Genomic DNA, 17,513 nt, shown 5'->3' on the forward strand with positions numbered 1-17,513 from the left:
TTTTATTAGTACCCCTAAAAGAGTTAAAGATAGGGACTATAAAATGAGGTTGTTAAACACCAAATAAAAACACAGGTAATAACCTTCCTAGACTATTTTAACAGATTGAGATGAAAATTTATAATGATAGTTTGAATCCCTTCAGCAGCTTTTATGCATCCATATTCTGCATAAGAGCTCTCTATATATGAAATAAGTGTCTCTCTGCCATGCCCTCTCTGGTTTCTGTCCATTACCCATTTTATTCGCTCTTTGCTTTTATACTTTCCTCTCTAATTCTCCCTCAGAGGGGCTGCAGAGAAGTTCTCTCGCCATGTTCTTTGTCACACTTGTCTGCTTCATTGAACGTTAAAAAAACTCCCCCAGATCTACTTTTTGAGGAACTTGAAGCTTAACGCTAGACATTTTTAGATCTGGGCTAGAATTTGATGTTTTTCATTGATTTATCGTGGAGTTTTTTTTTAACAGGTCTTCACCATATATTCAGTCTTCCTATACTCACTGCCCTCTGTGTAAAACTCTGACAGTGTGAAATCCCTAAAAACCTCAAACCACAAGGGCACAAACAAAAGCACATGATGTACTTTCTATATTGAACTAGTGCTGAAAGGAAGATGTTGTATTGTTCATAGCCCCATGCTAGATTTTGGTCAAATTGAGCTGTGGTGCATGACAAAAGCAGGGAGGATTTCAGATCAGTCAGATGACAATGATGCCTGTGTCCCCGGGTTAATACAACATTTTTGCCAGGCAGATCTTTTTGATATACCAAGCACTTAAAAGAGGGTGAAAGCAACACAGAGGTAATCTGCTCTGCATATGAATGCCTCAAGCATGTGATGCATCAGATATACAGAATAGTCTTAGACAAACCATTCGGTCACATACCAAAACATACCACTGGTGTTAAGAGTGAAATTAATAAAGAGTAGCTGTTTATGTACTTGGGTTTGTAAGTACTTTATGGAGTAAGTACTCTGTCATCAATTGGATGTGCGTTACAGCCAAATAAGAATAATTCATCAGCATCAAAAACCTCTGACTATGTATGCATAATATTCACTTATTAGTTGGCATATTGAGGTACTACAGACCAACTCTTTCCCCAAAACCACAGATTTGAGTGCTGCTCTGTGTCAGTTTGAAATTTATGCTACAGCTGGAATGACACATATGCACAAATACAATTCCTGATGTGCACTTACACATTAATTCTTTCATGCAATTTGCATACACATTCTCACTGAACATGCTGCCTGCTTTAATTTAATTGCCATATGTCTTGTGAACTCCTTTTTTTAACCTTTACACACATGAAGTGACTGCTGTGGAATTAAGAAATCACCTTAGTTGTGTTTTGTTATATCATAGTTTAAAAGGCTTTTGGGAGGATCACCTTGTAGCTTCTAATTAGTGCTTGCGCCGATCATTTAATGAAAGCCAAATTAATGAAGGACATTATGTTGTCTTTTTATGCACTGGAGGTTATAGACAATTTTTCCTCCTCTGTATTTAAAAGTAGTGGAAAGAAATCTGCACTGAGTCTACTGAAAGTGTATGCAGTTTAGCATATATTTGACAATGCTTGTTTGTATACTGAAGCGATTTCAGCAAACTTTCACAACAACAACTAAAAAAAAATATGACTGTCTCATCCAGGGATGCTTTACAGTGAAAACTGTGAAAGTTGGCTGCTATGCAAGAAGAAATTAATCGTGTGCGTTTGGCGTATCGTGCATTTAAAAGCTGCTTTTCTTTTTGGCACACTTGATGTGACACAATGCAGTGCAGCTACGGTGATATAAATTAAAGAATGGATTTAATGTACTGAGTGTAAGATGCAATATCTCACCCATAAACCTAATGATGCTTGTCCCTATTCTGCAAGCATGTAGTCGTGAGAGATTTTGTCTTTTTACTACATTCTATTATGGGTAATGTCAAATGCCACATAAATTATTTCTACTGCAGAGAAAAGAGGATTGACTCTCGCTGTTCCTCTTTTACTAACTCACAGCATGCAGCAATGTGCGCTAAACTAAAAGGCTGAATTTACCTCGAGCAGCGACTGTTTAAGTTCTTTGCACCTCTCAACTCCATCATTAATTGCTTTATTCCATTTTTTCCCATAGTTTTCTCTTCATTCCCATACAGTTTTCAACAATGGATTTTGTATTGCATCCCTGTCATATCTATTTATCCATTAATCCTCACCTTCATATAAATGTTTCTTTTTCTGCTTTCACAGCTGTCCTATCAGTGTCGCTTGTGTATCTTCTACTAGACATTTAGCTCTTAGTCCCAACTCTCCAACTTAGCTGTTACAAGTAACGTAAAGGTTGCTAGTTTGACCACCCACTTCTGTCTTTTTTGCATCCATTTATCCAGTTCAGGGTCACATAATGCAAAAATCACAGCTGCATTTAGGCATGTAGACAACGTCAAGTTTGTTTTAATGTTTGGTATCAAAAGTGGGAAGACTGTCATTTGAATGTGGTATTAGATGGGCTGAAAGCATGGATCCATCCCGTCAGTGTCAATGGTTGTTGATGGTGTAAGGGGGTGGGGGAGATTTTCCTGACACACTTTTCACCCCTTAGTACCAGTATGCCACAGCTTACCTGAATATTATTGCTGACCATTTCCTTCCCTTTATGATCAAAGTATATCCATCTTCTGATGACTGCCTCTAGCAGGGTAACACACCATGTCACAAAGCTCAGATCATCTCAAACTGGTTTCTTGAACTTGACAATGACTGCACTCTACTCAAATGGCCTCCACAGTCAGCAGATCTCAAACCAATAGAGCACCTTTGGGATGTGGTGGAATGGAAGATTCATGTATGTGCAAGAGCTGTGTGATGCTGTCACGTCAATATGGAGTAAAATTGATGAGGAATGTTTCCAGCAGCGTGTCAAATATAAGCCATGAAGAATTAAGGCAGGTCAAAAGGCAAAAGGGGCTCCTAAGTGATACTAGCAAGGTGTAACTAATGAAGTGGCCAGTGAGTGTAAATCCCAGCCAAACATTATGGCGTTATTCCATCCTGGAAGAGTCTATGGTACATGAATTGGACCATAGCTTCTGCAGTAAGTTAAAAAAGAAAAAGAAAAAATAAGCTTGTTTTCAGTAGCCAGAATGAGCATGCTAGCAATCAAGCTAGCATTAGCTGCTAATTTAATTTGTGACTGCACACAATTTATCTAACTTTTTTGAGCAAATTTGACTCGTTGTTGCTGTGATAAAAAGAATTTAAAGTTTGATGAGTCATTTTAAGAACAGAAAGCTGAGCTACTTTTGACATTTACCAGTTTTATTAAACTTCTGAGGACTCTCCTCAGATAAAGATTCATGTTCAGGTAAATTGGTTTTGGCAGGTGCTGTCCATAAGCTGATGAATCTAAATAATAAACGGGATCTTTGTTGACCTGAAATAACATTATGCTAAGCTGTGATAAGGCGGTTGCTACCTGAACAGTCCCTACAGGTCATTATTTTTAATCAGTGCCATCTTCTCACTCTGTTACCTCTGGCTTATCCGATAATGTTTATCAACAGCCGTTTGGACCTGCCAATAATATTTAGCAGCACTGCTCGAGGCCTAAATACCAGAGATGAAATATGCAGCGCTGATTTTAGGGGATGTGAAGACAGATATGCAACACATTTTGAGTCAGCTAATATCAGTTTAAGAGGGCTAGTAACCTTAGAAAACCACCTACAGTAGAGTGTGAATATTTAAGTGACTGGCTCGTGAGTGATGGTGAGTGGAGAATGGAGAATTTCCCCCAAATGTGGAGAAAAGAACACATTTTGAGAGCAGTGGTGTGAATATGTGTGAGCTTGTGTACGTGCGGTTCCATCCCACAGGCTAATAATCATTGCTTCTCTCCAGATGGAGGAGTGTACCCAACTCAGCAGAAGTCTTCCTGCCTCTTCGGGGCAAAGACAGTGGGGGGGGTAGTAGTGTGTGTGTGTGTGTGTGTGTGTGTGTGTGTGTGTGTGTGTGTGTGTGTTTGAGTGCATATAATGTGAAATACTGAACTGTCATTTACTGAAAATCCTCCAGGACATGAGTATCTCACGGAGAAGAAGGATGGGAAGCCAAATTAGAAAGTGGCTTTGTTAACACATACCTTCAGTTAACAGTGCCTTAGTGTGCACATCTTTATTGTGAGTCCAGTACTATATATAATTTGTTGCCATCATTGATCCAGAACTGAACTGCGACCCTCATTTTCTGTCCTCACAGAGAAAGAAAGCTGCTGCAACAAGAAGTGAGATCCTGTTTTGCCTCATCTTTGCATAAATACAATCACAGTTATCGTAGTTAGTTGGTTAATATTAGGAGAGGATGCTTTTTCCCAGTATTGTAGTTTGTAACTGTATTACAGTTTCAGTTCTAAAACCTGGAAGACCAAGTAAAACTGAGACAAACCTTCAGAAGAAAGTAAATTTCCTTAATTTATTCCAGCCTTCATGCTAACCTTTCAGTTTTCTGTTCTGGTTTGGCTCAAGCGGGAACTTTATAGAATAAAGTTCAATGGTAGATTGAACAAGAGGGACACAGTTGTACAATCTACGTTTTGTTTGAACATGATGATGGTGGTATTGTTTATATGCACTCCTCTTCATGCACTCCACCTCGAAGCCTCTTGAGTCTGTGCATCACTGTGCATTGTGATTTCTGAGAGGTTTTTGTTTACTTACTCACCACTGTATGAAAAAGTGGTATGCTTCCCTCTGTTTATTTACTGCACAGATTGTGTGGTTACTTTTTCTCCTTGCTTGAATACAAATACAGAACTAACAACGTACAGCTTTATCTCTTATTCACACTGAACCTGGAAAAGGTGGATTTTAATACTTTTGCTGCATATAAATTGATCAAGCCACAAAAAAATCTTTTACAAGTTGGTAACTGTGTAAATCTGCAACTGCTCTTTGAACATGCCTCGCTTGAACGAGAGATCTCAATGAGCACTTTAAAAGCACTTTAAAGTAATTATATTGATATTAACATGCAGGAGCTGAAGTGCATTGCCATTAATCTCCTGACTTCAGTTACATAATGTTTTATAGAAGAAAGTACCTCTACAAACATTATGCAAAGCTATCTAATCTATCTCATTCACTGAGCAACATTTATTGATATTCACTCCTTTTACAAGCACTTTTTGCACAATACCAGCACAAAGGATTTATTTTTCCAGTGTGTGACGAGCAGCTCTGGGCTTTGGCTGAATGACAGGTGGAAATGGGCTTCTCTCACACTCCTATCACAGTGCTGACTGGTGATGTCAAAAGGGCTACCTGTGGCAGAGATGTCCCTGAGAATAAATGGGTTACAGAACACCCACTCAGTGCTATTACTACCACTGCTTGTGGGTTGTGATGAAATGATTCAATCAGCAGTGCACTCACATTTACCCATGCTTGCTTATACATAATACCACCTAAAATCACATCTACAAGCGCTAAAACGCGATGATTTAGGCTAACACATTAGTCATGCTGTGTCTACAGAGCAGCATCTGATGCCAGTATATTGTGTTATTTCTATATATAAAAAAGAAACCATGCTGACCTCAGTTTCAACTTCTCTGGAGATAAGTTACCTCATAAAACTCCTATATCGAGCTAAATCTAAAAATGTGAGTGATATTTATTGTTTGCCTTCACAATCTGATACAAGCGCTCAGTGCTGAAGGACTTAAGTGATTCACAGTAAATTGCCTTCTTCGTCTTGCCAAGTTAAGTTCCCACTGGGAGAAATGAATCACTGCGAGAGAATTAAGTCTCGTCTTGTCTGGTCCTCTCCTGTGCCAGAGCTATAATACCTTTTTAACGTCATGATAATTAGTGTAGCCATGCAGAATTAGAGGATGAAACAAACAAGACGCTCTCTGTTGTGTGTGTTGAACAGCTGCCCTCTTTTGGTAGCACTGTGCACTCTCCCTTTATCTTCAGAAATATAAGACTCAACTTCCTCCTCCTAGCATCCTTAGATGTTTAGTAATTAAAAAAAAAGAGGCAGATAGTCTTGTTTTGTTGCAGTAAAGTAGCAGAGATTTTCAGCGGTTCAGTTGAGTTAGGGGAGTACAAGTCATGTGTTTGGATGCTGGGTATGAGATGGGTATTGTGCATTAGAAGGTTGCCATCTAGAGGCAGGATACAGACAGTGCATGGGTCTGAACTCAGCTGTGTTGGTTGAATCATTTCATGAGATGAGATGAAGAAGCGTGTGAAGCGAGAGGGCTAGAGGGGAAAAGACACTCTTTGCCTTCCTGTACTACAGCCTCCTTACTGCCTCACAAGCACAACTGCACACACAGGCGTAAACACACACGTGTACGGTTGATAGACAGATACCTCAGAGGTCTCGGCAGTCCTCAGGGCGGCCAGTGGTCGGTGACGTGGACGCGCTTAATGTCAGTGCTTAACTGTCAGGATGAAACACCTACTAACCGGGAGCTGGTGACTCAAGAGAATTGTTAGCCATAACTAAATTTAAAAGAGCAAGGCGTTCTCTACCGTCAGGGATGTATTTAATTCATGCCAGCGACATGCACTTTAAAACAAATTGTGACAGTGTGTCATTTGTGTTTTCTCATATTGTTTGACCTTTAATTTAGGAGAAGAAATGAAAACCTGTGACTTTTTTTTCTCTGTTTTGCTTTCAGGGTACCCTCAACAGTATTTCCTGCTTCACTGAATGCTTTACTTTCATGTGAGCCTCCTTTTACCCCTAGGTTCTCCTTTTCAAAAGCTTGAAAGCAAGGCAGACTGCTCCCTCGCCATATATATATATATATCCTGTGTCCACATTAAAAGATGCCGCTCTTACTTACTTACCCGCACTGTACACATACATTTGAAAAGTCTCGGCTCATCCGTGCTGCACAGTTACTCTCAGGCATTTTGACGTCGATCAGGTATAGTCATTAATTTGAGACATTTTTAAACAATGACAACATGCAGCACATCAAACACGAGGCGTGATGCTATGTCATCAACACCTCTGAAGCCTTTATGCTTTATTTTCCCTCTCACACTTATTCAACAAGTCCAAACCTGTCAATTCGGTCGCAAAGAGAACTGTTAATTTTAGTCATATCTTCTGTTTTGACAAGCTTTTAGGTGTTTGAGCTGCGCGCATCAGCAATTAGCTGGAGACAAGCAGTCCTGATTGTCCAGAAATAGAAGAGATGAGGCAAAAATAGATGTCTCTTTTTATTTATTTATTTATCTATCTTTGTCAGTGTGCTTCAACAAAAGCTGCACTTCACTGATAAGATTTTCTATTGTCAATCTGCTTTAGATTGCTGCAGCTTTATAGATTAGTGATGTGAACCAGTGGCTTTGACACAGTGCAGCTCTCCCTCAGCCCCGAGACAATGAGAATAATCAATTAGCCTTTAATCAAAGCCCATAAGGATTTTGTAGTAATGACAAATATCGTACGTGTGGTGTAAAATATCCACAGACATTTACGCCAAAGATGCTGAACCAATGTAAAATGCAGATTTCATATTGTAAGTTGTAAACTCGTTTGTATATCAGCGGGGACCGTCACTTGAGAAGTCTCTGTTGCACTGATCACAGGGATCAGTCATCAGTAGTTTGTAATGAACTTAACGATCTTGTTGAAGATTTTGTTTTTAAGCTCACATCATCCAAAAAAAGAAAAAAAAATCATACTTTCTTCTCATAGACTGAATGCAATAAACAAATTAGCTTACACTATTAGTATAATTGCAGCATAACATTTATGCCAATACATCAAAATGAAGAAAATGAAATGTATCAAACCCAGAGGGAGGCGTGTTGGGACGCTGCGAGGCGTTAAAAATGAGTTTATGCAATACGACAGTCACATCAGCGTTCCTCTCTTTAACATTGTTTTCAAGCCACTTTAGAGATTTTTGTGCACAAACATGATGCCTGACATGTGAATTCCTAAGTAGGTCGTACTCCCCTCCACAGCCGCAGAGCCAAGTTGCTCAGTGTGCTTCCATCTTCAAGCTCCATCTGAATTCACTCTATAAGGCACAGCTTTGACTTCGCTTCATCCATTTCCCCTTTTACCACCATACAGTTCCCTCTCTTCCCATTTTCTCCATCTTGCTTTCTCTGTGTGTCTTTCCATCCTTCCTCTTTTTTTATTTCTCTTTTCTTTTTTGTTCACCCCCATGCACAGAACCAACCTCCTTCTCCTGCATGGCACCCCCTCCTATCTCCATAGTTTCAATTTCATCTTGTTCATCAGTTTTATTGGATTTTAATTGGTTTTTCCCTTTGTCTCTCTCCCACTCTTCCTCTCCCTCTTTCTCCCTGACACTCTCTCTCTTCCATTCTCTCTGTTTTCATCTTGGAGACAGTGGTGTGCATGCAGCCTCAAATCTAAGTCACTGCCTGTCAGGCTGCTCCGTTTATGCGCTCTGCGACTCTCTTTTCCTCTCCTCTCTCCTCAGTGCTGTGCTGCACTGCATTCCTCGTCTCTCCTCTGCCCACATCTCCATCTCTCCTCATTCTCGTTCTCTTTTCCCTCTTCCTCTACCTGCATCTCTCTCACCCTATGCGCTCTTCTCCCTGTTGTGCATTGCTGCGCTCTGCTCCGCTGTTTGGGAAAATACTCTACCATCTCATTTTTTTCGCGCCAGAGCTGAGTGCACTTCAGCTACTGGTGGAAGAGGAATTAGATGCTCATGGAGCTCCAGGTTTGACTTCCCTTGGATTCCTTGGATCTGTGTGAGCTGGAGAGGAGGAGAGGGCAGGAAGGGAAGGAGAAAGGGGGCAGAAAGCTGCTCAGGTGAGAGCTTCGTGTGCTTGTGGAAGTAAAGGCTTAAAGGTGGTGGTGCTGGTGACGTTGGTTGGGGTTAGTGGCTGATGGTTGTCCGTCAAGGGTCATGCCCTGGGACTTGCGTGCTTTTCGGCAGTTGGAGTTGGAGACCCTCTCCCATTTTTGTCCCCCTTGTGGGGTAACATTGATCCTGGTGCCGGGAAAAACTGCCGGGCACCAGTGGCTGAACCGTGAAGAGTGGACACCATGAACCAGCTGGATGCACCGCGGCCACTGAACTGGACCATCAGAAAACTGTGCCATGCAGCCTTCCTACCATCTGTACGCCTGCTAAAGGTAAAAGAACATGAAATTTAAAAAAATAGATGCCTGGAGAGATTTTGTTAAATATGTCATGCAGTCCTCCTGCTATCCTGATGCTTTTCCAAAAGAACATAAGTAGAAAGAGGTGTGAGGGCACAAAATGAATGCTGAAGAAGCCGCTGTGCTTTTTGGTGCATATATCAGTGGATGCAATGCAGTCATTAAGAAGTAATAGAGGGGATAATGTTGTTAAAAATGAAGAGAAGTGTGGCAAAGCTGCCGGTGTAACACTCTTAGAGGGAAGCTTAAAGGTTTTGGAAGTAGATGGCTGTGCAAAGTGGATGCGCAAAGAGTGGAGGATAAAAATGGAGATGGGAAAAGCGAGAGCATGATGCTACAGAGGCACGGATGAGAGAGTGGGATAGAGAAATTAAAGAAGTGTGATAAAAGAGAAAATGCAAATAATTTAATTATTATTTTGCTGATAGCCAAAAAAAAGAGAGAAAGAAACCGAGAGAGAGCGAGGAGGAGATGGAAAGACATCAGAGAGGGATCCAGTCTTAAAATAGCAAGAGGGTTACACAGAGGGTGAAGGTGGAAGCATGAAATGTCGACATAAAGTGAGCGAGAAAAGGGGATGTGAGAAGGGAAAAGAAAAGGTAGATGACAAACTGAGGAGGCATGTAACGAGTTAAGAGAGGATTTGTGGGAATGGGTGAGCGGGAATGTAAAATTGGAGGTGGCAGACATGACTGAGGAGCTTTAGCAAAGAAGTGACAACAGAAGACAGATTTTAAAATGAATTCTGCCATGTACCTCGATGTAAAGAAGTTAGAATTAAACAGGTTTATTTGTTTTTTGGTGAACAAGTGTAAATTCATCTGTGTGCCTGAGCATGTGTGGCTGCCTTTGTGTAAGTGTGATTTGTAGCCTCTGCAAATCTACAGTGCAGTCTTTATAACGCTTGCTTACCAACATTTGTTACCTAAATCCTATTTTTTATGCACTTCTGTGCTTTCATAAGCCAGTTACAGGCACTCTGTAAGACGGTCTATTGTCAGAGGTCTTGAATGGCTCTTCTTCAATGTCCTTTGATCTAGCTTTATCAAAGTGTCTCACACAACAGTATTGCTGTGATGTTGAACCACACAGCCAGCAAAATCATTGTATGTGCATTAGGATGTTTTGTGTGTGTGTGTGTGTGTGTGTGTGTGTGTGTGTGTGTGTGTGTGTGTGTGTGTGTTTTAGCATGTGTTGTGAAACTTTACATGGGTTTAGGTTTAGGCAATTTTATTTCAAGAGTGAAACATTTGTGTAAGTGAAAACACTCCAAACATCAGTGAATTGATACAAATGTTTTTGGTGGAACATTTCTTCTTATTCGTGGAAACACTTGCCAAATAGATTTTTAGACTCAAGAGTTTCACTTCTGGATTAGAAGAAATAATATTTTACCCACCTAAGCTTTATCTGGCTGTAGCAGAGGATGGAAAGTGAGACTTTTTGAATTTCGTGTAACAAATGATTCCCTGGGTCATCCAATAGCTAATCAGGACATATTTTTATCTTAAAAAGCACAGACTGTATGTGAAAGATCCAAGTAGTCACCAGGTCTAAAAAGAAAACCATTTCTTTCTAATGACCAGCAGGGGTGCTCTTCTGGTTCCAAGAAGAAGTCTGATTGTGAAGAAGTATGATTGTAAAGAAATCTTTGAGGAAGTGATTTTAATTCCTACTGGATTTGTTACCCCAGTTAACATGTTCCAGATGAGTTTATGGTCTCAAGATTGAGTTTCAAATCTTTTTAAATACAGCACGATATTCATTTTTGCACACTCTGGTCACATTTAGTGCAAAATAGATGATAAACTTTAGAGTTGGTGAGTTTTCAGTCATTTTCACCCATAGTATTTAGTTTTAATCCCAAAACGATGACAGCCAAAATGCCGAACTCAAGGCTTCTTATTTGTAGTCTACAAACCAATAGTTGATGTTGTGGTGGCACTGTATGTCTTTCATACAAAGATCCTTCGTATGTACACTTAAGAATTACCTTCTCGATATTTTGTACAAAGTGCCTCACTTTGAGCGGATCTTTGCTTCAGGATGAGTCCTATAAATAGTGCTGCTTTTGAGCAGCTGAGTTTTCATTTTTGAGGTTATGTTTACAGGCATCAACAAACACAGCTGATCCTTTTGCCTCACCTGTACTGGCACCATGGATGAAGCTATACTACAGAGGATTACGGTTCCTGCAACTACTGAAACAGTTTATGTGAATCCTCCCAGGGAGACATCAGGCTGTCAGTATGAAATTAACCTAATAACCTTTTATTATTGTTGGAAATTTCTGCTTGGCAAGCACTTTCCTTGCAGGCCTCTCTAACTGACCTGCCCCCTGCTGCTAAATGCATACTTAAATTCATGTGTGTGTGACTACAATTTTTATAGGCTGCCAGAGATGTCTCCATGTGTGGGCACAGTGGTGTTTATGCATAGGTGTATAAACATATAGTTATCGACACTGCAGCAAACAGGTACTAGTGCTGGGTTGTGTGAACAGCGAGTGGGATTAACCATGGAACATTTTTCCATATGAAGCTTCCCTCTTACCTCTAGCCTTTCCATGCACAGGCGTACTCTTTCAGTGTGTTTCATTGTATAAAACCAGAAGTTGTTTTTTTTTTTTTTTTTTTAAATAAATCTAAAATCTTGTTTTCTTTAGTTAGTTTAGTTTGGTTTTACAAACATGCTTCTACATGCTACAAACTTTCACAATCCGTGTCTTCTCGAAGCTAACCAGTGATGCAATAACATGTAATTTCTGCAAATAGAAACCTAACCTGCTGACATACCTCTAGCTTGGGTATCTTTTATGGTCTGGTGTGGAAATTGAGTCATACAAAACACAGATTGTTGCCCCATGTGAAACTTGCTCTTTTATGTGGACTGATATGAAAGCCCTCTTATGCCGGTTATGGTTTGCGATACAGGTTTAATAATATATTTGTCTCTGTCAGAGCCTTTGTTTCTCTCTCAAAACGATCACATCTTTGCAACATTGAACTTTTTACAAGTGCAAGCCTGGGATTTTGTGTAGACTTTGTTGGATAAAGTGTGAAAAAGGAAAATAATATTAGACAGAAAATTGGAAATCTTGTTTAGTGTTCTGTGCAGCTGTAATCCTCAGCTTGTTTCACACGTGTACCTTTATCTGTTCTTTTCATCATGACAGCCTTTCTTATCTTCCACATGTTTGATTGTGTGCTTTGTACTTTACTTTTGTTCATAATGGGATATATAACAAGCTTTTCCCTCTTAGTTTTTTTGTTGATGTGTTATATTTCCATTATATTCATGCGTCCTCTTGGGTTATAGGATGTAAAAGAGCCGCAACATATATTAAATAATTCTCTTCATGAAGTCGTCAATTTCCAGTGGTCATCCCATCATTGCCTAATTTTGCCTCTTTTCTTTTTCGCTTCCTTTTTTATTCTGTTGCTTCTCATAATCACAAAGCATAGATAACACTCCTATCTTATGCAAAATAAATGGAGGATGGCATGTGCTGCTAAAAAAATTTCTAAAAATAAATCTGTTACATAAAAAGGTACACTGTTGTAGAATGTCTAGTTTGGCTGTGAGGAGTGGCTATGTTTGGGAGTTCTTTTAAACAGTAAAAATAGAATTTAAAAATAAAACGACTGATATGAATGTGACACGTGCAATATTCAGTATACATACACACACACACACACACACACACACACATATATATATATATATATATATATATAAGGACGAAAGTGGCCACTGTCACCCATAGGTGGCACCACCAATTTTTGTATCTACAGTAATTCCAGTAAAGGAGATACAATAAATCTCAATCACAGAGATTAGCCCTTTTTAAATAAATGACATATGAAGTACCCTCTTCCTCACACATACTTTTAGTGTACGTGTGTGTGTGTGTGTGTGTGTGTGTGTGCCTCTCTTAAATGTAAGATGATAGTTGGAGCTGCTGAAGTGTTTAAACTGAATTTTTACTGACTGCTCTGAGTGTTTGCATCAGACTCCCTCAGTATAAAACACGTTGTGCCTCATTTCCATATCCTGATAAATCATACAGATTGGGTCGGCAGGGATTCTTCCAATTACCAAGCTCTGATTATCTGATTAAAATTTTCATGGTTAATGACACCCGTAATACGCGCAATACATCAGGCTCTTTGTGTGCATTTTGTTGTTACCAGGTTTATTTAAACTGGGGAAATGTGCATAACATGGCATTGTAAAAAAAGGACTAATAATTTGCTCTTTATCTTTTTCTTTGTCTGTGCAGGTAAACATAAAAATATTGTTTCTTATAGTTTTTACAAATGTAGTCAAGTTAGTTGACTAAACTAAATACAAAAGCGTTGTTTTCACAAGTACTTCAAGGCGAGGGTGTGCTCAGTCAGTCTTCTTTCTCCCAAAGTAACCAAACCCGTCTTCTCATACTTTCACACATCCTGACAGTTGCTAGTGTGTTGACCAAATGCTACTTGAGTGTTGAATGAAACTGGAGGAAACAGCATGTTGTCACACACGCCTAAGGGGAGGGTCCTCCCCCCCCTTTTTTTTTCTCACTTTCGTTCTCCTGGTCTAAACAGGCCTCAGAGTTGCAGGATGTCTCAAAGCTTGCCCTTGTTTATGTCTCAATTACCCAGCAAATGCTGCAGTTGTAAGATTTCAATTAAAACATTATCATCCTAATGAGCCAAAACGAGAACATAAGCTGCCAATTAACACCTCATTCCTTTTATTCAGGCGCACAAAGGCTATATTTCCTATTTGGCACGCTTCCACGCAGCATCATAGGTAGTTAAAACCGCTGTCGGTAAATTTGTATTTTTAGGCTTTTTCTAAATATTTGGATCTTTAAACAAGAGACCAGCTTGAGGAAACAATGCATTCTTTTTTCAATCGAAAAATGCACTTGTCCTGAATAAATACAACAGATAGTACACGAGTCTACCTACCAGTCAGCTGCTGAATAATGTATGAGATTTGATGCTAAAAGGACCTGCAGTTTCAGAATAAATGTATAATTTCGCAAACCACCTCCAGCTTTTACTGTTGAAAATCCCCACGTGCTAGTGAACAAACATCAGTGACACACGCACAAAATAATGATAATCGCATCCTGCTATTCACCGGTCACACTTTGACACAAGCAGTAGAGTTATGAACTCAAAACATTGACCTTTGGCCCGTAAACTTACATGTGGGAAATATATGCCAGCGGTGATGGAGGGGGGGCCATTTAAGTATGTATGAGGACAATAAGTCATGAATGCTCCTCATGCGCTTCACGAACTTTGCATACACGGTTAGAAAGTCTGACACTGTACTCAGAGAATTTGTATTCTGTAATGTTTATGTGTACATCAGGTTGCTTTATGCATTGAGTTTGCAGCTGCTGAATTTCACGCTCACCTTATACAGCTGCAGGTTTATTTTATGCTGCAACCATTCGACAGTGTGCAGATATGGAGCGAGAGAAAGCAGGGAGAAGGGGAATTGAATTTGCAACTTTACAAACTCAGCAACATTACTGTTGGCATGAATTTGTACTTATTCCTTCTAGTAAATTATTTATTTAGAGGAAAAAGCATCTTTTTTTCTAGGCCTTGCCAAGAGTCACAGAAGAATATCTGCTGTATACCACTACCATATCGACCTAATAAGTAGATGAGATTTACATGAAGATCAGGAATCATGGGGGAAAAACAAAAGCAAGTCTGGCTCTGTGTAAATGAGAAAAACAATTAAATAAATAAAACTACTGACTCCTTTAGAGTTTACTAAATAGCACTTTTGTTTTTTGTATCTCTTTGCAATTAACTGGTTTCATGCAGACCTTGTTTGTGATTTCAGAGAGTGTCTGTCTGAGTGGCAGTCACCCACCCCTCCTGCACATCCATCACCAAGACTGGACCACTTTCCATCACTATTCATCACCCATCCACCCTCCACCTGCTTATACTGAAACAAGAAATTGACATGTTTTGTTACGTACGGATGTACCGAAAATAATATCGATTGAATGTTGCGAGGTTTTGGCAACCGGTCCAAACAGTTGGTTTGGCCCCCTTCAAAGGTGTTACCTGTCAGTATGCAGAACTAGTGCGATAAATCACTTTAACAAGGCGTGTTTGTTTGGATTACTGGATATGTCAGTATGCATGGATGCTTGGGAGGTGGGGGGTGATTTGCAATCAATAGCGGTTGTATCAATAGGTCAACAGTGAATCAATAAATACTCAATGCATTTACATTTTCACATTCGCTCACGTAATTGCCAGGGGTGTTAGGATCATGAAATGCCAATGTGAGGTGTGAGGGCAAGATGGAAAAACGAAACTAAAATTAGAGCCTGTATAATCATCTGAGAGCTTCTCCCTTATTGTTACTCAAGTGTGTGTAATCAATCAAGTGTTGCTCGGGTTGAATTGAAGCCATACAATCAGCTCTACTTTCACAGTGCAAGTGACATTCAGTCAGATTAGTCTCAAGTTTTTAAATCAGCACCACGGACAGCTCAGCAGGTCACACTCTCATCTGAAACTCTGCAGGGACACACAGTCCAAATCATGGCCACATTTTATTTGATTTTTTATTCACTCGAGCCCTGATAGCATCTATTCTATCTTACCAACAGTTTATATGAATTAACAACTATATATATATATATATATATATATATATATATATATATATATATATATATATATATATATAGGATCTCTCCTGTACATGGATGACATCAAGCTGTATGCCAAGAGTGAACGAGACATCGATTCACTGATCCACACTACCAGGCTATACAGCAATGACATTGGAATGTCGTTCGGACTGGAGAAGTGTAGTCGAATGGTAACGAAGAGAGGGAAGGTAGTCAGAACTGAGGGGATTGAACTACCAGAAGGCAACATTGCAGACATAGAGGACAGTTACAAGTACCTGGGGATCCCGCAGGCGAATGGGAACCATGAAGAGGCCGCTAGAAAGGCTGCAACCACCAAGTACCTGCAGAGGGTCAGGCAAGTCCTGAGGAGTCAGCTGAACGGTAAGAACAAGATCCGGGCCATCAACACCTACGCCCTGCCCGTGATCAGGTACCCTGCTGGGGTAATAGGCTGGCCAAAGGAGGAGATAGAAGCCACTGACATAAAGACAAGAAAGCTCCTTACCATGCATGGAGGGTTTCACCCCAAGTCCAGCACCCTGAGGCTGTACGCTAAGCGGAAGGAAGGGGGCCGGGGACTGGTGAGTGTCAGCACCACAGTCCAGGATGAGACAACGAACATCCAAGAATACATTGGGAAGATGGCCCCAACTGACCGAGTGCTCAGTGAATACCTCAGGCAGCAGAAACCCAAGAAAGAGGAGGGAGACGAGGAACCATCATGGAAGGACAGGGCCCTGCACGGTATGTACCACCGGCAGATAGAGGAGGTGGCTGACATCCAGAAATCCTACCAGTGGCTGGACAAAGCTGGACTGAAAGACAGCACAGAGGCACTAATCATGGCAGCACAAGAACAAGCTCTGAGTACAAGATCCATAGAGGCTGGGGTCTATCACACCAGGCAAGACCCCAGGTGCAGGCTGTGTAAAGATGCTCCAGAGACAATCCAGCACATAACAGCAGGGTGCAAGATGCTAGCAGGCAAGGCATACATGGAACGCCATAACCAAGTGGCCGGCATAGTGTACAGGAACATCTGTGCCGAGTATAACCTGGAAGTCCCGAGGTCAAAATGGGAGATGCCCCCAAGGGTGGTGGAGAATGACCGAGCTAAGATCCTGTGGGACTTCCAGATACAGACGGACAAAATGGTGGTGGCTAACCAACCGGACATAGTGGTGGTAGACAAACAGAAGAAGACGGCCGTAGTGATCGATGTAGCGGTTCCGAATGACAGCAATATCAGGAAGAAGGAACACGAGAAGCTGGAGAAATACCAAGGGCTCAGAGAAGAGCTCGAGAGGATGTGGAGGGTGAAGGTGACGGTGGTCCCCGTGGTAATCGGAGCACTAGGTGCGGTGACTCCCAAGCTAGGCGAGTGGCTCCAGCAGATCCCGGGAACAACATCGGAGATCTCTGTCCAGAAGAGTGCAGTCCTAGGAACAGCTAAGATACTGCGCAGGACCCTCAAGCTCCCAGGCCTCTGGTAGAGGACCCGAGCTTGAAGGATAAACCGCCCGCAGGGGCGAGATGGGTGTTTTTTATAACTGCACTGTTCCTTTATTTAGAGTTAAATAATGTGATTGGGTAGAGCAGATGCGCTCAACTAATCTTTCTTTCTTAATCTTTCTTGTATAATACAGACTATAATATAACTAGAATGATGCAGAT

At 40.7% G+C, this 17,513-nt stretch overlaps 1 protein-coding gene across 18 annotated transcripts in view; it reads left to right on the forward strand.

The window, feature by feature from the left end:
* The window catches only part of trpm3 (transient receptor potential cation channel, subfamily M, member 3), a 144,181-nt gene that overhangs the window by 17,753 nt on the left and 108,915 nt on the right, over positions 1-17,513 (forward strand). For 7 of the 18 annotated variants that reach the window (XM_084947340.1, XM_084947342.1, XM_084947350.1 and 4 more), the window contains exon 1: positions 8,022-9,142. The exons of the other annotated variants lie outside the window; for them this stretch is intronic. In XM_084947340.1, the coding sequence (XP_084803466.1) occupies positions 9,053-9,142 (90 nt within the window). In that variant the 5' untranslated portion in view covers positions 8,022-9,052. Of the gene's footprint in view, positions 1-8,021; positions 9,143-17,513 lie in introns of those variants that run through there. 18 annotated transcript variants of the gene reach the window in all.

The sequence above is a fragment of the Perissodus microlepis genome, chromosome 12 (assembly GCF_051167445.1).
Source record: "Perissodus microlepis isolate ML-2025 ecotype Zambia chromosome 12, ASM5116744v1, whole genome shotgun sequence".
Classification (NCBI taxonomy): domain Eukaryota; kingdom Metazoa; phylum Chordata; class Actinopteri; order Cichliformes; family Cichlidae; genus Perissodus; species Perissodus microlepis.